General features: G+C 35.7%; 1 protein-coding gene across 13 annotated transcripts in view; it reads right to left on the bottom strand.

Moving 5' to 3' along the window:
• LOC591109 (dedicator of cytokinesis protein 3) overlaps positions 1–21,486 on the bottom strand; it is a 90,176-nt gene extending 68,690 nt beyond the window's left edge. For 12 of the 13 annotated variants that reach the window (XM_011680765.2, XM_011680770.2, XM_003726511.3 and 9 more), the window contains exons 1-5: positions 21,307–21,485; positions 14,492–14,575; positions 13,253–13,293; positions 10,236–10,285; positions 6,244–6,340 (exon numbers count right to left, since the gene is read on the bottom strand). In XM_011680765.2, coding sequence (XP_011679067.1) covers positions 6,244–6,340; positions 10,236–10,285; positions 13,253–13,293; positions 14,492–14,575; positions 21,307–21,349 — 315 coding nt within the window. In that variant the 5' untranslated portion in view covers positions 21,350–21,485. Of the gene's footprint in view, positions 1–6,243; positions 6,341–10,235; positions 10,286–13,252; positions 13,294–14,491; positions 14,576–21,306 lie in introns of all 13 variants that reach the window. The other variant, XM_011680777.2, reaches the window with a different exon arrangement.
• Between the last annotated feature and the right edge of the window lie 2,127 nt (positions 21,487–23,613).

The raw sequence follows: 23,613 nt of genomic DNA, 5'->3' as shown, positions 1-23,613 counted from the left end.
GCTCACAAGTTATTTTTCACCTCTTCCCAGAACTCCTCTTTAAAGAGAATTGAAACTTCGATATCCAGTCAGAATATCTGGTTTCAAAACATTGAAATACATTTTTCTTTATAAGGACAGATCAGAGCAGTGCATCTGTATGTACCTGTACGTGTCTTCTCGTCAGAATGAAAGCTGAGTAAATTTATCCAGTGCAAAAGGATACTTTTTTGGCACTATGTTTCAACGTTGAGTCCAAGAATAATTTAATATTAACATATACCAGGTAGTTTTCTTATCAAAATTTACTTTAAATGCAAAACTATGGTATGGACTCTACAACAGATGTAACAGGAGACAAGACATTGGTACTGCAATGGACACAAAGTGGTAGTATACCGGTACATGTATGTAAATAAATGTACATTCATGAAAGATTCCAAATTATTTGTGTTTTACCTTATATTCATGAATTTGGAATTTTGAACAGATTGTGAAAGCAGGAACTTTCCATGGTGAAAAGTACTATCTCTCACACCATCTGGTGGAGTACATTGTAAAAGCCTACCTATTTAGACACGTTATATAGTGGAAATACTGCTATGAAGAAAAGAATGCCTGCATAAAATATTGTGCACTTCAACTTTCGTTTACTGGTAACTATTTTCTTTATCAAGGAACAGGTGTAAGAACGATTGTTCATGTCTGACAATCTCAGGTTTTTTTAAATCTCAGAACAATTACCTAGCTTAACTGTTCTTTTTATGTTGTCAAGTTTTTTTTTTCTGCTGTTTTATGTTTGTTTGTTTGTATTGTTGTTGTTTGTTTTGTTTTGTTATAGTTATTTCACTGCTCATATCCACTCAAGGTTTTCAGAGTATAAACAGAAAATCAATTTGGAAGACTACAGGGTAGTTTCTGCTGTTTTATGTTTGTTTGTTTGTTTGTATTGTTGTTGTTTGTTTTGTTTTTTTATAGTTATTTCACTGCTCATATCCACTCAAGGTTTTCAGAGTATAAACAGAAAATCAATTTGGAAGACTACAGGGTAGTTGCAAACAAATGTTTAATATTCATGTACAAGTAACCCATTTATCACAGAACAATGACAAATAACCTGTATGGATACATGTACAACATGACTCAGATATAGTATGAAGTCACCAGTATAAAGGGGAAAACTTTTCCAGCTACATACAGTGTATGCTGTTCATTTGACATTATCATATAATGTGTTATCTTTGGCAAACACGCATTGTATACGTTAATGCAAGCAGGATATCATGGAAAAGGGTAAGAATTCCATTAAAACAATTACACTGCTTCAGAAATAAACGGGGAAGAAATTTGAGATGACTTGCCAGATTTACCTATTGACCTCATATATATGATATAGCAATATGCTGCTGTGAAAGAAGATTGTTTTCCAAAGAAAAAATGTAAACAAATGCCCAATCTATAGTACAGTCAAACCTGCTTTAGTGACCACCTGTCTACAAAGAGCACATTTTTTGTTTTCCTTGAAAATGGTTTCTCATTCAAACATGTACTAAAGGAACTGGTCTACAAAGACCACCTGTCTATTAAGACCACTTTATACGTTTCCCTTGGGTGGTCACTATAGACAGGTTTGACTGTATTTATGGAGAAATCTGGTACATTTTTACACATTATTTATTTATGCCACGGATTAAGTTAACTTTCTGGATGAGTGGACACAGATTGTCATTGTGGCACAAGCCCAGAGGTCTGGAACTCAAATGTAATTACTGGTCTCAACATATTATTTTGTTCTGAATTCGAATTTTGTTAGGGCTCATGATACTAAACTTACCTACATTTTCAAATAAACAGTATGCATAATGTTCGAATTTTCATTTAAAATGGTAACATAGATGCAATTTATGTTTATACTGCAATCAATGTACACTGTATTATATATATTGTTTCTTTTCCAATGTAAATAATCATTTTCAGAATGTTATTATGTTTGTGACGATATACATTTGCTATTTCCGTATTATGTATTTCTTCTTGTATTATGTACATGACTGTAAAACCAGTGAAAAAAGAATTTCCTGAAAGGGACAATAAATTTCAATTCAATTCACTGCACCATCATACATTCTCCACACGTTGAACGACCTTGAGCAAACTTTAGCAGACCTCTAAAATCATTTACATAAAGCAGGAAGTTCATAGCAGTGCTGGACAAAATGACAAGAACATATGTACATGTACATGTATATATATATACCCTTCAATTGTAAATTGGAAAGAGTTACTAGCAAGAGCAATTTATAATCAATCAACGGATTTGTGAAAGTTTGGTTGTGAGAGAGCAGACAGCTGAATGCATCACGTCTGATTCATCCCACTCCATGTACTAACGCGCAGCAGGAAATATTGACTCATTGTGAAATTGTGTCCTTCCCTCGTCAGCTCGATGAGGAAGTTTTCTCTCTTTGTTTACAGACGTTGTGACGGTGTGGAAGTCATCAAGTATCAATAATGAGATTCAAATACTTAATAATCACACGATAACTCCGTACACTGCTTCTGTTCGATATGCATACAATGTAGAAGGTCGGTGTTGATTAACTGTATAAACATAGACCTATATGTACAAGGCACTGTATGGAACCTTTGATTGCTGTATGAAAACCTCACGAAACTGCATCCTTTTTATAAGCGTCGATAGCTTCCTCTTTGACTTTGGGGAAAACGGTAACATTCCCCGAGTACTGCCCGTTGTTCGATAGTACTCAATCATGTGCATGTATGTCAGAATTACAACCATCTTTCATCCACAATGGAAAACTACAACATGTATACAGTATGATACATGTACCTGTACAATACATATTTGTTACATAATTGCAGTCTACACCTGTACATGAAGTGCATGTACGTTATGCAAGCTTTCTGCCAGGATTTCAAAATGGGGGATTCAAACAAAAGTGAAGGGTGTTTAAACTCTGTGTATTGTGTATTTACAGTATATGAGTTAATGTCCTTTTGGCTCTAGAAGATTTCTCTATCTGTATCTGTCCGTGACGTACCGGTACAATCACAAGCATCTGGTTGTCGCGTACGTAGGGTTACGGTCAAACGCCAAACACACCTAAATATCGAAGTGTGCTTCGTCTACAAGGTTTTTAATATCTAATGAGTCCAATTTGGTTTTGAAAGTTTTCACATCGGGTGAGATTTTATGTCAATTATAACAAAACAAATGTTGGTCAAACTTTCTAGCTGCATGTACAGTATGCATCACATTTTCTATGATTAGAAACTCTTTAGAACCTACATACAGTATGTGTAGATCAATCTATCAGTGTAAGTGGTATACTTCACATTTTTCCTGTATTGAAATGAGGAAACGTCAGTAACATTTTCCTCACATGTATACACGTACTATATGTCCTATTATTGTAGAACTTAAACTTGCGACCCTTATAATAATTTTCTTCTTGTTTGGAAGTGTATCTATCTCTCAAGGTTTACTACAAACACTCAGTGCACACAAATACAAGGTGAACTTAACTTTGAACCAGTATCTATCCATTGAAATTTCACAATGGGAAAATCCCGCATTGAGGAAGAGAAAAGACACACATACTGTACATGTATGTATATACATAAGCTGTCATGTACATACATATACAGGAGCGTTGTATATGGTAGACATGTAGTCCGTAAAATTATCATGAAAAGTTGCTTAGAATTAATTGTTGTTTGTTCAAGATTATTTAGAATCATACCAATGAGTCAAAACTGTTTTGAAAATTGAAGGAAAAAAAACATCACTTTGGTGCTCTACACAATACAGCCTACGAACTCTTGCAAGTACAATACTGGTAGACATATTGAGCGATCTCCCTTTGGGGACCATAAATGATTGACACTGCCAGAAAACCTCTTTGGTATATCAGTCGAGGCAACAAACTTTTGGCTGGGTCACTTGTCTCCCTCCACAAATCACTCGATGACAATTGATTATCGGCATGTAATTTGTTTTTATCTACAAATGCTGTCTGCTTTCTTTATCAATCCTATCCAAGTATTAGAGTGTTGTAGAAAGTACTGTAGGAACCTCGAAAGGAATTACCTACTATCAGATAATGAGTCTGTCAGTACCTAACACAAAGAGCCCAACGATAAGACAACTAATCAACACTTAATCAAGAGACTCATGAGTGTCTGATTAAAGGGATATCCAACCCTAGTGATACATGTAAGTTCGTTTTTATAAAGCAGAAAATTAAGATGACAAAATACTAAAAATTTGAAATAAATTGGAGCAATCAATAGAAAGTTATGAATGCTTGAAATCACTATTAAAGTCTATATGCAAATCAGAAATCGGCAGTTTGGTCAGTGGATTGTGATGGAGGCGCAGATAATTCTCCCATTTGTCTTGTACAAAACTTATCATTGATTTCATTTTTTTCTCCCTCCTAAGTGCCTTCTCTCTTAGTTGGGGCACTACTCAAACTATGTTATGGATAGCATATTATTACTTGAAGAGCCCATACCTACATGTATAGTGATTAAACTTTAAAAATTAACAACTTTCTCATTCTTTTTTGTCCAATTTCATTCTAACTTTTACCGGTCTAATTCTCTGCTTTTTCTGCGTTCCTCTGGAGTAGTTTGATATCAAAGTTGGATTTCCCTTTAATGGAGAGGTAAGCTTGACACACATTCAATGCTCCTACCAAAGGTACAAGGTACACATCATTTACAAAATGAAAGTATGAGTCTAAGTATTACTTTGTGGTTAAAATAAGGACTTTGATTCGTTTAATTTGAATATCTACGTTATAAACCTACCCCAATTACCTGTCTGTTTGATTTTCACAGCAAAAGATATTTTAATAGTTTACCATAATTCTTTCTTACCAGCAAATTAAATTACATTTTTCACACTGTTTCTTGATGTTTACAGATTCTAGAAATTGTATGCTTTCATATCCCAAAATGTTTTGTTCCACTTGCTTTAAAATCATTATTTTCATTGTCTGTTTTGTCTAGAACATTTCAAAACAAATCTATGGCTAGTGAAACCATGGCAAACTTCCAAAAGCTTAATACATGTACATTGATAAAATAAAGAATAACATTTGTAAGAAATCTTGTGATTAAAATATCACTTCTTTCATCACACATGTACACTGGTATGTGTGTTTATAATATCAAATGATTTTAACAGAACTCAATAACTTTTCTTGAAATTCGTAAACATGGTTATTGCAGAATATTACATTATCAATGTGACTATAAATGTGCATCTATTATTGCATCAACAACCACAGAGGCTCATGTAGTAATGGTTGAGCGTATACTTAGCTAGCAGGACCTTGGAGCATTGTTTTAAAAATAAAATTCTATTTAAATAAAAGACTCATTAGCTCTTACCGTATTAGATTAGTGAGTAATGATACAAGTAAACAGTATTGTGGTTCTGACTTCCTCTTTTGCTAACATACAGATAAGTATTTCCTCTTTTCCTTTTAAATGCCCTGAAATTTGATCATTTGGACAGACTCAAGCACATTTACAAGCAGCCTACTCACCATATGATCAGTCTAAAATGACTAAATGAAGATTCGACTCATAAGGGTCTGCTTATCTTTTCTTTAAAGCCCCACTGTACTACTTGTAGCTACTTGCTCCCTCTATATAGAAAACAATGCCTAATCTGTGACCATTGGTCCCCCATGATCCTCTTTTACTTATGTTAATTGAGAGCTGAGTTGATGAGATAGCCACCTGTCAGTAAACACCAGAGTGGTCTAATCTCTCCTAGCCAAACTGGTACAGACGGCCTTTAATTTCTTTCTGATATATATATATGGAAGCAATTATTCATCAGCTGAGTGATTGTCTTCTAGGAGTCTGTTTTATATAATCAGTAAAAACAATCTTCCCCATGATTAACTCATTAACGACAAAACGAAACTCAGTGGGAAGTTTGGGGAGGTTTTTCTTCAAAAGTATACATGTAGTATTGTCTATTCAGATATGAATAAAAGAATCAAAGAATAGAATGGCATATAGAAGGTGACCATGCAAAGTTTACTCTGGTACAAAATAGAATATATATTGCTGCAAACCCAAATCAATTTCTAACATGAATAAAACTATCTAACTGAACATGAGTTCACACATTTTCTTGCGTGAATATGAACAGCACAAGGACATACATACATGTACATTGTAGCTTCAGTACATTGGAGTCAAGGGGTCATTGTTTCTTACCATAAAGCGTTCAACGAAGATGACATGCCACTCTCGTAGGACCAGCGTCACTTCCTGAATCAGAGGCTCGTTGGCCTTCCGGCGCCGTTCTTCCTCTCTGGCGGTACATGAAGCAAAAGTGGAAGAAAGAAGAGAAGAACAAATCTGAGTGAATTGTGCAATGTAAAATGACAGGTTCATACATGTATACGTAAACATACATTCACTTTCATTCAAAGCAGTATACAACTGTACATGTATATGACGCCTGGCTGGAATGCTCCCCAGGGAGTGGAAAATGTACATACAGCACTTTGAGAGGGCCTGCGGTCCTGAACAGCACTATATAAGAACAAACTATTATTATTATTATTATATTATCTACCAAAAGCCAAGCTAGGGAAATGGAGCAATATCTTTGTCTTTTTTTTTCTTTCTCATGAAAGACAAAAGTGGAAGTACATTGTACCTTTTCTAAGTCTGAACATACTTTGTAATCAAACTGTAGTTTGATGAACTATATGACATAATTTCCCCAAAGTTAGGAAATCTTGAATGGGCACACCATGTGTTTAGTCCTTAGAACGACTGACGACGGATGGAGTACACTGTCCGAATCATCAAGACGATCTCTTTCTTCAAAGTACTTGTCAGAACTATACCCAATATATTATAACAGTTCTTTTAAGAAATAATACATCTTTCTAATAAAGAATACCCCTGTCCATCTATTAGAACTACACACATGGTGTACCCATTTAAGTTTTCCTGCCTCGTCTCCCCCACCTTGAAAACCTATTTGACATTGATCATTTCATTATGACCCCGGTATATATATGTAGTTCAATGAATTCTGCCGTCATGAACATAAGGATTTTTTTTTAAAGTAAAAAGAATGACTTGACAGCTGCCTTTAACGTATATGACCTGTGTCTGCAGGTAGTTGACACATGTTTAAGTTCAAGCTCCATGTTGAATGAGGCGGCCATTTGTCCTCCATGTACTTGTGTCTTGTATCCCTATCGGTTTCTGTGTTACTAATATCCTCTACTAGTCCACATCAACGATATTCAGTGCTATAGAGTTTCTCTATCCCTTTTTAAGTTTTTAAAGTTAACAATCACAAACAGTCATATATCTACCTACTTTAGCAACCTTTTGTATAGAAAGACTTAACATCTCTACATGTATAAAGACATTTTTCCCCTTTAATTTTTTTTTTTTTTTTCTATTTTTCATTTTTTCATTTTTCATTTTTCATTTTTTTTTTTGGGGGGGAGGGGGGGGGGGGGTCCTGGCCGTTATGCGTCATAAGGGACATTATGGATTTCAGATATGGACTTTGTGCATTCATGTGCAGAATTTTTTTTTTTTTTTATATTTGTGTCACTTGATTTTTATTTTCTTCTTCAACCTACATACATGTCCGGTATGCCCTTCATATGCCCTTCAGATGTACACATATGTAGTAAAATCTACAAACTGATCAGATTTCAGACTAGGGACTGGAAATTAAACCATCCAAGGTATACATGCAGGTGAAAGAAAAAAGAACCAACTCAACTACCAATCCAAGAAAAGTCCCACATTTTTGTGTTGCACAATGTCTCGCTGCCTTACAGTTTCAAGTAAGCTTGGGGAGCAACGCTACGTGTACTGATACAAGATAAAACAAAACTCTACTTTTTGTTATCAGAATAATCAATTACAAAATGTAGGCATACAATTTACTTGTATGTCTTTTGCATACAACTGATATGCTCTATGAATTGTATACCTATGATAAAAATCAATACAGAATAATAGTACTTCATTCTGTGTCCAATACTGTCTCATTCTGAATTTCCTCAACAGTTCAAGTCGACCAGGTCTATAATCATGAAATATTGCAACAGGAAATCAGATTTTGTGCATGCATGGTGTACCCTCATTCACCTCCATAGGATTTCATTGTGCTATACTGTAGTTTCAAAAGACGGGCCACACTATAGGAAACTGATAAAGACCAAAATAGATTTATTTTAACAGATGTACATGTAAAGGTATAGGTGCTGTGCCTCTGGGCTTTATACTGAATTCAGTTTCTGTTTCTGAAGCGTGTATGCACAGTCTGTCATCAAACATGTTCATGTACATGTAGGCAAAGAATAATATGGCTTAAAACTCTCAAGAACTATGTGTAATGTAATGTCGAGTCTCACTGGTTTTAATACTCCAGCTTTATGGTAGAATTTTGGAAGAGTTTTAATGAGGTAATATATTATAAGCAGGTTGCAGGATTTCAAATCAAATTATAAACTTGAACTTTGCTTGAGAAGAACTATATATACCGGTACATTTTGGACCATGTTTTATTTTTATTTCAAGGTTTTGATGCATTTTAAGTGGTGAATATGCTTTCTTAAAACAATCACTGAGATATTCTGAATGGATGTTTCTGTGCAATAAATAACAATAGCTGTGAAATACATTCCATTTCGGACAGGTAAATAAAAATGACAATTACTGTACGTGTATAAAATTCAAAAAGCTAATTTGCTGAATGCACTTGCTGACTGTATTTGTGCCAAAAATGGATTGGCTGACGTGTATCATATTCAACAAACTATTTTTAGTTTCTGGTATACAATAAATAGCTTTTCAAGGGCAATTCTTTTCATGTTATATGGCAAATTGGCCAATTTGCAAATTTTCCAAAAAATACTAGCAGAGATAAAAATAAGTATGAGATTAAACATATAAACATTAATACAGTACATGCAAAATACTTTGGTATCTTTACAACCTTTACCTATATTTTGAGCCTATTCTGTCATTCAAAGTTAGTATTTTCATTCACATAATAGGCCCTTAATTCACATCAACACTAAATTTATCTGTACATGTGTACCCAAATCACCAGTGAAGTATAGCAAATATTATTGAATTGTGGTGACTGTCTTTATTTCTCAATTGGCCTTTTGAGGATATGATCTGCAAATATTTCAGTTTGAGAAGAAAAAGAATCTAAATGAAGTAAGTGCACCCATGAGTGCATGCACAGACTGTAGGATTCTGACTCAGAATTGGTCACGTGTGAGCAATTAACAATTAATCCTGAAATGTACACATTGCCATTTGTTTTGGCCTGATACTGTGTACATGTATGCCAGTCTACAAACCAAGGTTAATTTACCAACATCTATAAACCTCTGCATTTATACAAGTAGCGTGCAGGCAATAAAATATCTTTCTTTCCAATACTTCCCCATAACAGGCGATATGCACTCATGCTTGACATCATAACAAGCAAATAAACAAACAAATACCATTTACCGGTACATGTATTCAGTAGATTAATCACCTATTGAACAAGTTGTGGATTTCAATGGAGACAAATTGTTCCAAATTTTAAATGAATAATAATGCCTGTCATCATAATCTGAGCAAAATATCCAAACTTGGTATATAGTCGGTACTACATGTATATTGTTCGTCGTTTGGTATCGAGATAGTTTGAAATTTTTGACCAATAATCATTTTTCCTCTACTTTTTTTTCATTTTTCTCACTATATATTCTGAAGGCAAAAACAAACATATGTTATATATAATTCTACTCATAAACTTACTCATGCCTCCCCCACCCCTAAAAAAAAAACACCCCGAAACTATTTGATTCATACGGGTTTCAATGGGGTGTTTACGGTATGAAGTGAAGACCTACATGTACGCTGCAGATGTATGACAGTTTGTGAGGCATTGCATGAAAGGTATAAATTTCATTATCACTAGGTAACTTATTTATTTCTTTTCATGAAATACTTCCAAAAGACGGAATTCTACAAATGACATCATGAAGCAACGAAAGGAATAAAGAATCAAGAAATTCCACCTACAATATTATTGTCAACAAAAAAAAATCATATATATGGGAAGACATATGACATGTGATGGTACAAACATAATATACAAACTATTCAAAAAGCAAATGATAAAATATGTTAAATGTAGTATTGTCAACTTGTGGACTTACCCATCTATAGGTGGTTCTCTTATATGCACATAAGATGTTGGGAAAATACCCTGTATGAGGCATGGAAACAAAACAAAAGATTCATATATAAATCTATATTTGGATGGTCATAACATCATTAGTAAAAATGGGGGGGGGGGGTGGTGCTCGAAGCGTCAACACACTACCAGTATGTTGAGTTCTTCAATTTAATCTACATGTACAGGTGTATGTTTACATGTAGTTGTATTCACTAGGTGGATTCAGTCTGATTTGTAGATCACACAATTTCTGCAGACTTCAGCCAAAGCTCCATTTATCTTGAGCTTAATTAGTATATCATGGGTTAATCCTTTGCCTCCGGAACTACAGTAGGTGGCTGCAGTATTAACCCTATACACTGTAGGATTGACAGAATTTGGTAGTCAAGGGATTAAAATGCATGGGTCACTAGTGCTATAGCTTGATTTAAATAGGAAGTCTAGTGTCGACCGTAGACCATTCATACATATAATGTACAGGACTACATGTATGTCAATTTGCTGTTCTTAGAATCACACAGCCCAATGCAATACAGGCATGTACAACCTATTGATAATTTAAAACAGCGTGTAACTGCAATTAGGGAATTCATTTCATGATCACAATACAAAATTATCCTACTGTATATACACTAATAATGTATACTTGTGTCATATATCTACATGTAACTTTAAATAGAGAGGTGCTATTGCATGCTATATGTTCTAAGGATTGAGTACCGAAACTACCATTTAGGAAGTTCATAAAAAGTCCCATCCTACACACAGTCTGCTCGGTGAACAATAAGCATGTTTGCTCACGACATGGGCTAAATAAATCATGTATGACAAAGAAATAAGGAAGTGATACTCTATATTTTTCATTATCTGCATCATACATGCACATGTGCATTAAAGGTACTATGTCCCATTTGCAGGCCCAAAAAAATGAAAAAGTTAAATTCCAACTGCATTTGAAAGATAATACTAATTTAGAACTTCCCTAAAAAAGGTGGGGCTTGAAAATGTCTTCAAGTGGGAAAATAACGACTATTAGTTGTCAAATTGACTTTAGGGCTATAGAGCCCAAAAGTAATAGTCTTGATTTTCAGACAATTGTACCGAATGGTCATACGTTTTATGCTGCGCAAAGATTCAATCAGTTTAATCTTGGCCATCACAAGAAGTGGGTTATTGATGTAGACAAATGCTCATGTACCCTTTACAACTCTTTTCATGTATGTTATTACCAAAGAAGAAGAAAAGCCAGTCAGTCACTCAATAGTGTCTGACAGTGAAGTCTAGCAAGTAAACGGGTTTCCTTGCATAATTTAAATATGAGTACACTGCTAACGTTTAAATTTCACAGATAGGACATACATGACATATTCATAATTCCTTCAAAGTTCTACAGAATTTGAGGTTGGCTGCAAAAGGGACATAGTACCTTTAAGAGCTACATGTCAGCCAATATATTGATAGGGGAAGAAATTAACAATTTTCTTTCTTGTCCTAAGACTTGTTGGATAGATGCCAACTTTAGAAAGTTTGGATGATGAGCTGTCGTCGAGATTAGCAACCAAATGAAATCCAAAAGTGATGGATTTCTGGGTAACAAATCTACTCATAGCCCTGAGAAACGAGAAGTGACAGCATCATATCAGGGCAGTGAATGAGAGAGGAAGTTTCCTTCCATTTTCACCCAAACCCTGGATCCAACCTTATAGTCAAAATGAGCAAGACTGTCTAGGTCTGTCTCCATCAGCTCGAGATTGCCAAATAGCCCGCTATTTCTGATTTGGGAAATAAGCCAAAAGTTACAAATGACGTCTTCATCAGCTCGAGACTCGACCTCGAAACTTGAAACTTGAGCTCGAGAAATTAGCTCGAGATATTTTGCTCAGCGTTCACGCATAGTTCGAGTCTTCGGGCTGGTGAAGTGCACCGGACAAATAGCGGGATATTTTGCAAACTAGCCCAAGATATCTTAGGATGATTATCTCAACCAAATATCCCGCTAATTGCAACTGCAGGCTGATGAAGATGTAAATTACCATAGCTGGATAATTGGCAATCAGGATAGTTGAAATAGTGGGTGATTTGGCGATCTCGAGCTGATGAAAACAAGCCTTCTGAGTCCCTTTCTCAATGTTATTTTTTTTCTCCAGCTGTTATACATTCATTCATATCGATGTACTACACATACACATACATGTATGTACTCAACATTGTGAACAGCCACCCCTTGAAATACTGTGGCAGTGTGGACAGACTTTGGCCTCGGTGAGATTGCATGTTTTTAGAATGCATTACGATTTCATTGATTACTAGCCCCTGATGAGCCATTGCTTAGTCAACCCTGTGACTAACCCTCCCCGCAGTGGGAACAGTGCCATTATAAAGGGGGAAGGGATTTATTCCTGGAGGGCAGTGGAGGCCCACTGTGCAATATTCTCTCAGCTGATCCTCTAAACAGCTCTTCACCATTGCACACCTGCTCATCAATCTACATACTTGTGTATGTGTATCAAACCTGTGTCCTCAAAACTTTGCATTTGAACATATGTACATATGCATTAAACCTCTATCATGGGTCTACGTGTAGCATTTATAAGAGTAAAAAACACAACCTATTTTCTATGATTTGCATTTTGCAGTTCATCTTCATCTACACGGGCAAGTCTTAGTTTTTTTTTGTCAATTGGTGTCCATTACATTACCTATTACATTAAAGAGTTATCAACATATTGAAATGACATCAAATGTGTCAATTGGCTTCCCATTCTATGTGATCAAAGCATTAATAGGGCTAATATTGATTTAATTCCTGTATAATATACAATAATATCTTAGATGTGGATGGTAAAATATGGGGTAAAATAACTGAGATTTGCACATTTAAGTACAATGTCTTTATCAGCAGGAATTATATTAGTCCAATACCATGCATTTATTTGACATACTTAATATTTCATTTGTATAAAAAAAACCTGATAAAGACAGATGAGCAATGCTTACCGGCACAGAAGGTTTCTTTGAGCAATAACCCCGATACCACCCTGAGAAATAGAAAAAACAGGTCATGAGAGAGAATGAAATGAAAAATATACATCAAATTTTCAGATACGGTAAAGATTTTGCAGGATTTCAACAAAAATCATGAAAAGCCTGCTTCTGCATATTAAAAGCACCACTCTATATCTTATACCTCACTCAGATTCTAAAGCCTTTTCTTTGAAGACATGACTTTAATCAATCACCCGCATCCTCAAATACTTCATCGAGCATTTTAAATATCATATTAATTTATTGATGTACATGCTTTTAGGCAAAGCTTTTTGTACCTCACCGACAAATTGATTCAATTTAGTCTTGAGATACAGATCATACAGTAGTTCTACTGTACAGGTAGTACCATATTTTCAGAAATTCCATGCATGTCCAAATTTGTGCATCAAACAAGATGAACGAGATTGATACATCTATATATATATCTCTGTAAATGACAAGCAATTGAAAGCAAAAGAAAGTACTCTAAAGATATAACACAGCATACAACATACTGTAGATACAAATTTAGATTCAGTCTCATGCATATCAGCCCACTCCCCACTGGGTTTATAAATACAGAATGTTTGTTTTGTTTTTAATATTTCCTGGTTTAAAAGACAGGGGTGATAGTGAGCACTAAAAAAAAAATAGGTTTTTTGTTTTCCCCTCAACCACGCCCCCCTTGAGTAAAAAAAAAAAAAGAGGATTCGCGGGGAAAAAATGGCATCTAACAACATTCCCCCCTTTCGAGTAAGAAAATTGGGACAAAATTAGGAAAAAAAATGGGGCAAAATAGGGAAGAATAGAGAAAATAAGAGGGAAATCGGGAAAATCAGGATAAAATAGGGAAGAAAAAAAAAATTTGTAAAAAAAAAAAAAAAAAAAAAAAAAAAAAAAATCTGGATTTTTTTTTTTTTTTTTTTTTTTTTTTTTTAAATCGGGAAGAAAAAAAAAATCGGGAAAAAATCGGGAAAAATAAAAAAAATCGGGAAACCGATTTAAATCGGGTTTTTATCAGGCCTGAAAAGAACAATAAATAATGTTCATAAGATTGAACCACACCTAAAAACACAAAATAGTTACTTTTATCCAATTGTTTTTTTATGGCAGGCTAATACTGAGGAAAAAAATACCATTTTTTTGTCATTCCTTATTTGAGGGGTGGTGAATCAACACAAGAAGTAGAATTCAGAAATTATACTTTACCCATGTTTTCTTCCAAGATGTGGACAGCATCTCCGATTTCAAGTGGTAATCCATGCTCAACTTTGCCATCAAAATTCCAAACAGCTGGGGTACATGTAAAGAAGAAAATTCATACATTGCTTAAATTGCTTTCATAAAGTTACCTTTTAAAAGAGAAAAATCAAATTCTACTATTTTTTCAATGTTACATTACAACTTTTGATGACTACACATGTAGAACATGTCTGAAAACTATGCATTTTGTTTGTTAATGTTGTGGTCGAGTGGATTCGTTGTCAGACTGTCGATCACAAGGTCTGCGGTTTGAGTCAAGCCGCGGCACTAATGTCCTTTGGCAAGATATTGATTACATTTGCCACTCTCCACCCTGGTGTTAAATGGGTACCCAGTAGGATGCGAAAGCCAATGTGGTATGCTTAGCAATTTGAGCCTAGTAGCTCTTGTTGGAATGCTCCCCAGGGAGTGGAGAAAGTGCATACATTGTGTGCAGGCAAGTCAGAATCCAATGACCGGGGTAATAATGTAAAGCGCTTAGAAACTCAGACATTCCCGACGTATTTTGCACTATATAAGCAAAAATATTATTATTATTATTATTATTATTATTTTTAGTTATGTTTCATTGACCTACATTGTATGTACATAAAACATCCAATCAAAACAAAGCTGTCTTATTGTACATGTATGCATGCATTTTTAAAAAAAGGGATGCTTCAGCCTTCAGGAAAGTTGGATGGGTGCAAACTACAGTGTATATATCTTACATTTAACAGAATACAACTGCAAATTTAAAATGTCTACCGGTAGTCAATATTTTATATCTAACCTTTAACATTATAAGCGAGGCTACATGTATGCATTGATCTTTGCCAAGGTGACTATTACCTCAGACACCTCTGCAACCAGATTAAAGGTTTTGGTTACCCTAGTTACTACTGCCTACATACTAATAAATAGTGAACTTATATGTGCTAAACACAACAAACAACAGCAATAATCCTTAAAATAAGAAAAGTTTTAAATAGCCTTAGAGCACTTGAACTTTAATAAATACATGTACATGTATCATGTGAGCACACATGTACAGTACCGTATGTGAATTCACAAATTTCAACATATTCATGTGTTACAGTGTTCCCATTCAACTTACCAAGATTGAGGAAATGTTCCAAATTCATAATTTTGCACCATGCCAAGTGCTCCAGATAAAAACAAGCATTACAAAACTTTTTCTCAACAGCCTACAAGTACATTCCTAAAGGGAATAGTCCAACAGTTTTGTCTCAAACTTTACATATGTATTACCAACTTTCTTAAAGTAGATATTCATTGATTTTAAAAACTAACTTTGTTTTCATTATTGCAAAGTTGAAGCTTTGATTCGACAAGGTTATCAAAATTCAATGCTTGGACACATTCAAAGTAATGATTATTATAAATTACAAAATGCTTAAATACAGCCCCGGCATAGCACCTGAAGAGCTCTCCGAACGCTGCTGAGATGTGTGAGATCACAGTATGGACATGATTTGCACAAGCAGACGATGTCCCATGACATCTCACACATTTTCAGTGCCTGTGTTTTCATCTTCTCTTGAGTTCTTTCTCTTACTTCACTACCATCAGGCTAAATGTATAATCTATTGCCTCACTCTAAACCCCGCGCATGGTTTATTTTGATGACAAATGCAGCGATACAAAAATAAAGGAATTTGTCGCTTGTAAGCAAAATAAGACGCCATTGTATATTCAGCTGCACACTACGCGGTATGTTCGGCGTTTCAAGAGGGAACAAATGCCGTCCTTAATATCATTCCGGGGGTTTTTCAATTTGAAAGTCTGGTTTCTTTGATTGTTAATTAACCCCTATCCTGTGTATTTACAAGCAAAAGATTTTAGTTATCAGAATCGGGTCATATCCCTTTTGAATGGTTTGACATGCCATTACATTTATATACACTAAACTCATTATAATGTGACAAATAATAGCTTTGCAATTATGTTCATTCTTTATGGGATGTCGTCTGCTTGGGCAGTATTGGTCCATATAGTGACGTCATTAAAACATCGTTATTTTTCCGGCGAATCTCTCGTATATTCCAGCTGCTATGGAGGTGGTTGTATTTGTATTTTTATAAATCACCCGATATGTAGTTGACCTAAACCTTGTACGATGGCCATCTGTTAGCTTACCAGTTTCTAGTAATACATTAGTTGACATATTTGTGATTTTCTTTGAATTTCACCTTTAAGGAATTTGTCTAGGGTGATTTTGAAAGTCCATGTTCATGAAGGTACATGTATCTACAGTGTACATGTATACTTTTTTTTTCCCAACAGTTTCTCTGTGGGATAATATTAATAATTATTCATTGATGTAGTACTTACATCAATAATTGTAAGGTGAACGTAATTTCAGTTGATAGATAATGTACAAGTACATGTAGGTACTCTATCAGTCTTTGCATTCAGAGTTTTCAATGTACTGTACAAAAGGTTGTTCAGTACATACTGTGTACATGTGTACTACATTTATACACACACAATTACCAGGTACTTGATGGTATTATTTTTCTTGAGTGAGAGTAATACCATGTATGCAAGTATTTGGATTTTAAGTGTTTCACTGTTGTTCATCATAAAATGAATTGAAATATGTACATACATGTACATGTATGCCTATCAATTTAGGCTTTTATTCATTTTGATGGCTGCACTATAACTCAACTAGGAAGTAGAAAATAATAATAGCAGAAGTATGTGGAACAGCAAACATGTAGAGTAGAAGCCGACAATAGTTCTTCCCCTTTAAACTTGAACAATGTACAAACAGGAATGGATGAATGAGGAAGTAGAGGGAATTATATGGAAGTTCTACTGTAAGTCTAAGACACCATTTGAAAACAAATGTGAACCTGTAATCTGTATATTCTTTTTGGCACATACCGGTACACGTACAGTGCACAGTATGACACATACCGTATATACCTTATGTCTTTATATAAATTATCCTTTGATCCTTATAAGCATCATAAATCAGGATCTAACAGGTAGAATGTACAGTGCTGTGCATACAGTTATACACACAATGTACTTGTATGTTGAGCCAAACATTAAAAAATGCACCTCTCTAGTTCTTAAATGACTGTGATGCACAAACTGTGACCATGACACTGCGACCATGACAGACAAGTGAGCAATTGCACCTCATGCTCCGATACTTCCATTCACAATACTTTCCTAACACTTTCCTAACTCAGTCAAAAAGAGAGGGAAAAAGAGGGGGAGGGAGCTTGTAGAATGAGTGTTTACCATTAATGAATAATGATATTATGACATACATGTACATGTACACTGATGTATTTCAGCAATTGGGTGATACTTTGTGATATTTGTGATATTGTGCACCACTTTTTTATTCCAACCTAACACATAAACAAACAGATAATATTGAACGAATACAAAAACGGGCATGTAGAATTACTTTGGGACTTAATTATGAAACATATCATGCTCTATAATTGTGCAATTTGTTAACGTTGGAAGAACGTAGGAATAAACTTTGTTTCAATTTCGCCATTAAATTAGAAAAGCATGATTTGGGCTCGTTATGGCTACCAAGTCAAAGAACTGTTAAATTTAATTTACGAAATGTACAGAAATACTCTCAATTTATTTGTAAAACCAGTCGCTTTAATAATTGCTCTATTCCCTATTTTGTTCGTATCTTAAACGATTATCATTCAAAAAAGTAAGCTTTATGTATTTTTGTATTATGTTTATGTTAAATGATGTTGCCTATTATGTGTATAAATGTGTCTAGTATTTTTATCCTTTTATATGTCATTAATTTTATTTTATGTCAACATGTATAATGCTCAGTGTATTTTAAATATCATGATGTTTTTACCTTGTATAAATGACCTGCAATTCAGCTTCGGCTGCCAGAACGTCATATGAATAAACCATTATTGAATACTAAATTTCTAATGAATCTACCGTAAAATAATTTATTTGGGTACAAACAGGTGTTATGTACATGCACATTCCCCGAGGGGGTTATTTCATGAAACCGTCAACGACATCTCAACACTGTTACTCGATTTGTCCACTAAATGTTTTACAAAACCGTCTTTGCCAAGATGAGTGACAACTTCCCAGAGAACAGACTTGTCATTATTATTATTATTATTATTATTATTATTATTATCATTATTATTATTATTATTATTCATTCGGCAAAACAAAGTGGATACAGAGGAACACACAATTATTTGACTCCAACCATGTCATAATTTTTAAGAGAGCCATCTCATGTCAACTTTAAGTTAGTCTATGGGCAGCAAAACAATAAAAAACTTATATTTAAAACTCATTTCTTTACTCAAAACTCTCACTTTAACAGGTTTTATTGGTGTTAGTATAAAAGCATTATAGGCCTACAATCATTCAAAGTGTTATTATAACATTTGTATGCCTTAACAAGTAAATAACATTATTATTTGTCCGTACATGGGTCTCCCATAGAAAAGGCAGACCCACAATAATAACAATTTTCTTGTAGAAGTTCTTTACATTTTTAAAATTTCAAGCATACATGTACATCTGTACATTCTAGCATCACACAAATACCTGTATGTGATACGTGTACACCTGTAGATAAAATTAAAACTGTGGGTCATATACAGTAAGTCTTGTTTTCATTATTTTCCTCAATAGAAATGGAACCAAGGCCTTCTTTCGAATGGAAAAACTGTGCATGTCATTACGAACTCGTAGCTCGTGCACAGTTTTTCGTTCATAATCATTTTGCCTTCGGCATAGACTAGAAGGGATGAGATTAACATGTAGATGACGTCATCAGACCTGCCAACCTCTGGAGTTCAAAAACTGTATTCTTTAGTCCCAAAAGTTGTATTTTACTGACAAAAGTTGTATTCTTGAAAATAAACACAGATTGTTTCGCGGATCAATGGCTCTTACAATTTCTACCTACAGGAAGATTTTTTTTTATTGATCATTGGTTGAATATATGCATGATTTCGTCATGACTGGTGTGTTCGATGAACCAATGAACATCCCCAAATTGCTGATGTGAGATGCTTGTAGGATACTTTACAGGACAAAATGGACATTTTGCCATTGAAAATGGCGGACGCACACACAAAATATTAATTTAAAAAAAATTTAAATAATTTTTTTTTTTTAAATTAATTTTTTTTTTTTTTTTTTTTTTTTGAAAATCGTATTTTTTTAAGGAAAATTGTACTGTCGTATTTGCTTCTAAATATCGTACTTAATACGACTAAATCGTACTGGTTGGCAGGTCTGCTTCATGCACAGCAAGAGTTTAAACGACCGCTGCAAGTTTTTTATAATGGAGTCGATTTTGACCCATAATTTCCTAAAAAGGGACCATTACACGGATTATTTCAGTCAAGTTGGTAAGTGGAACCAAAGTAGTTAAGCCTAGACCTAATTGTCAAAAAAAGATGCACCTGATATATGCATCCTGTGAAATATGGAATTTGGCCGGTAGTTTTGCCAAGTTTGGTGTAACGTTTCTTTACACAAAGCGTGAACACTAAAGCGAATAGGGATGTTCTGTCTCTAAAGAGAGAGCCGACCCTACCCAAATCAGAGGCTAACGAACGAAAGAGACAGAAAAATTCAGTCTATGCAATGACATGTCATTTATTGGGTATGGCTATTTGGGTATTTGACTACGGCTGGCAGAAAAGGACAAGCAGTCCTCCAGCGCCAGCTATAATCTTTCTACACATCGACATTCCCTTAATTAGGCAGAGAAACACGGGCCCCTGGGCCAGAAGGACTAGAAATTTATGTTTTTTTTAGTGTTAATGTTACTGACATGCATTGCCTGTCCTTGTTTTGTTTTCTTCATTAAGTCAACTTCAGAATGTGCAGAATCAAGATCAACAACAAAATTATCATAAACAGAGGATTATGTTATAGTTTGATCTTAATTAAAGGTATTTTCTTTTATCTTATTTGTTTACAGACCGTGATCATTGTTGAAGTCTATCGACTGACACATATAGCCAGATCTTATTTATGATCACGGTGACTACCAACCATGCCTGTCGTCGCTTGCCCCATCCCTTGGTGTGACTACACTACCCCGGACCTTGAGACTGCCATCGTAGCTGCCTTAATCACTGCCCACAGCGCTTTCCACACCGCTGGACCTGCCGCCAAGGTGGAGAAGGTTAAACGTCCTACAGTTGCTGCGGCTGGTTCAAGTGAAGAATGGGCGTACTTCTTGTCTCGATGGACTGATTATGTCGCAACCACAAAGGTCACCGGCAGGGACAAGGTTATCCAGCTGCTCGAATGCTGCGACGAACCCCTACGTAGAGACCTCACAAGGTCAGCTGGTGGGAGTCTGACCGGCAAACCCGTGGACGATGTAGATCTACTGCTGGTACTGGCAGCCATCAAAAAGCTGGCAGTCCGTGAAGAGAACTCTATGGTGGCCCGTGGCCGTGTAGCGCTTCATAAAATGCGCCAGGACCGAGATGAAACATTGCATTAGGGGGCTGAGTAGCCTATTTTGGTACCCACCGTGTCCACTATACACGAAGTAGCCAAGTTCAGCTACAGCTTACAGTGGCTAACAAATTATTGACCCATACCTCTCGCGCAGAGACGGTCGCCTGCGCCGCTGGCTGGGTGGTGGTTGGCAGCAACGCTGCGTTCGCGATCAACTACCGGTAAGCTGGGTTGTAAACTTTGTGCATTCAAATAATAGGTTTTCATCGTAACAACTGAAGTTAAAAGTAATATTTCCTTACCAATACCACACTTTCTCTCCTTGTCATCCACAGGTTGCCACATGATGCTATTTTAAATCATTTCCAATACATGTTATCCGCAAAACAAAAAGCGGAAGTAGATTTTCCGTGTCCAACTCCTGCGGCAGCTCTAATGCGTTGTTTTGTGTACACGATCACGAGCTAGAGAGCTGAGAATGAAGTTTACAGAGTTGACAAAACTCGTACTCGGAACTGCAGCTCCTAAATTTCTTGTGCATTACGACTATAATGTGGAAGCGAGAGAGGGAGGTCTCTGCAAAGTTTGAGTTAATCACTTCCAATTCCATTTCCAGTTGGTATCGCCTCACTCTCAGTTAGATGGGGATAATGAAAATATTTGTTCGCAATCTAACCCCATGATTATCACTCAGTCATTAGTCTAATGTCGTAGTACTAGTAGTAGATCGCACTTCATCAGAAAACATTCACACAATTTCCGATAAAGCGCCTTATTAATTATAATTCAGGTATATCTTGTAATACCAAGGTATAATCAGTATTGGATATACTCAGATAAAAATGCCCCTTTTTATTTCTGAAAAGATGCCCGTTCCACATTTTCATAAGTGCCCCCTTTACCTCTGATAATTGCCTCAATTCAAAATGATGAGACGTGCCCCCTTTACTTTAATTACGGTGCCATTTTCACCTATCATGATAAATGCCCCTTTTATTTTGACTCAGTGCCCCTTTTCCTTCCGTAATAAGTGCCCGATTTCCTTCTGATAAGTGCCGCTTTTCCTAAGAGCCACTTCCCCTTCTCATAAATACCCCTATTAAAAAATGATAGCTACCCCTTTTTCTTTGTAATAAGTACCCACTTTCCATTCTCATAAGTGCCACTTTTCAAGGATCGATGTGGGCTCTGAATTAAGTCGCATCTTTCCTATTAACACCCCCCCCCCCCCCCATATAAACCCCTCTCTCTCTCTCTCTCTCTCTCTCTCTCTCTCTCTTACCCCCTCTCCCTCTATTTTTTCCCCTCTTTCTTTTCTCTGTCTTCTCCCTTTTCTCCTTCAACTCCATCGTCTTTCCTTTTTTTGTGTGTGTCTTTTTTTGGGGGGGAGGGGGGGGGGGGGGTCTTCTATAATCAGATGGCGCTGTTACATAAAAACATTGTCCATAATGATGGTACTTTATGCTTGTGTACTATAATTTATAATTTAGAATCTAAATAGTCTACGTACGTATATTATAAAGATTCATTGGGGAAAGCCGTTCAAAGTTAATTATTAGAGCTATGTTTATTTAATGGAAACTAAAATAGAAATCATATAATTTGACAGTGGCGATCGACTCTAGTATGCAGAATGTATTTGCCATTTGCAGAAGGTACCCCCTTTTCCTCCAAACCTGAGTTACTCATTATGTATTTATCTTCTTTTTATTTCTGGTAAAATCGTGAATATGAAAAGGTCCATTCAGTGGTATATAAATTCTACTAATATATAGGTAACTTCACTCTTTATGAATGCCACCCCCCCCCCTAAATCCCGGTCTCTCTCTCTCTCTCTTTTTCTCTCTATCACTCTTTGTATCTATCTTCCTCTCCTTTTCCATTCATTTTCTTTTCTTATCAAAAGCACATGAATGAATAGAGTTAATACCTAAATAATTCTGAATATGTCATTAGTGACAGGGGCGTCACTATACTCTCTAAAAAAAAATCGAGTGATCACGGACGTCACTCCTCAGGAGAGTGAAAATGTAGTGAAAATAGAGTGAACATTCACTCTTTTCTTTTTAGAGAGCACTCTAAAATCAATCGATTTTCACTCCTAAACAAGTGATCACGGACGTCACTCCCAAGAAAGTGAAAATAGAGTGAAAATTCACTCTTTTTTTTAAGAGAGTAAAGTTTCAGAGCTATATAGGATTTACAAATTTGACAATCGAGGATTAAAAAGAAGAAATATATAGATGTAACATATATGGTGGAGGGGGGGGGCATCCTCTATAATTATTATACGTCCCGATATTAGCGAGGCACCATTTATGGGAAGGAATACGTGGTGGCAGAATACAGTCCTTCGGGAAAAAAGAAGGTGTGCTAAACAACAGTTACTGTGCACTGGCGTACTGTTGGGGGGCTTAGGATGTTGCTGAAATGGCATGATTTTTTTTACCTGAGCTTCCGGGGCTCCCTCCGCACCACTGAACCATCAAGGCCCCTTAGGCGGCCACTGGATGCTCATCTGATGGTTATTAAATGCCTAAAACCCCTGAGCTTCCGGGGCTCTGCCCCCTGGAAGCCCACCAAGGCCCCTAAGGCGGGCTCCTGGGCGC

This window comes from Strongylocentrotus purpuratus, unplaced genomic scaffold (genome assembly GCF_000002235.5).
Source record: "Strongylocentrotus purpuratus isolate Spur 01 unplaced genomic scaffold, Spur_5.0 spur5_scaffold_6, whole genome shotgun sequence".
NCBI lineage: Eukaryota > Metazoa > Echinodermata > Echinoidea > Camarodonta > Strongylocentrotidae > Strongylocentrotus > Strongylocentrotus purpuratus.
Note: the sequence above shows the minus strand (reverse complement) of the source record. Positions and strands in the feature narration are given on the sequence as shown.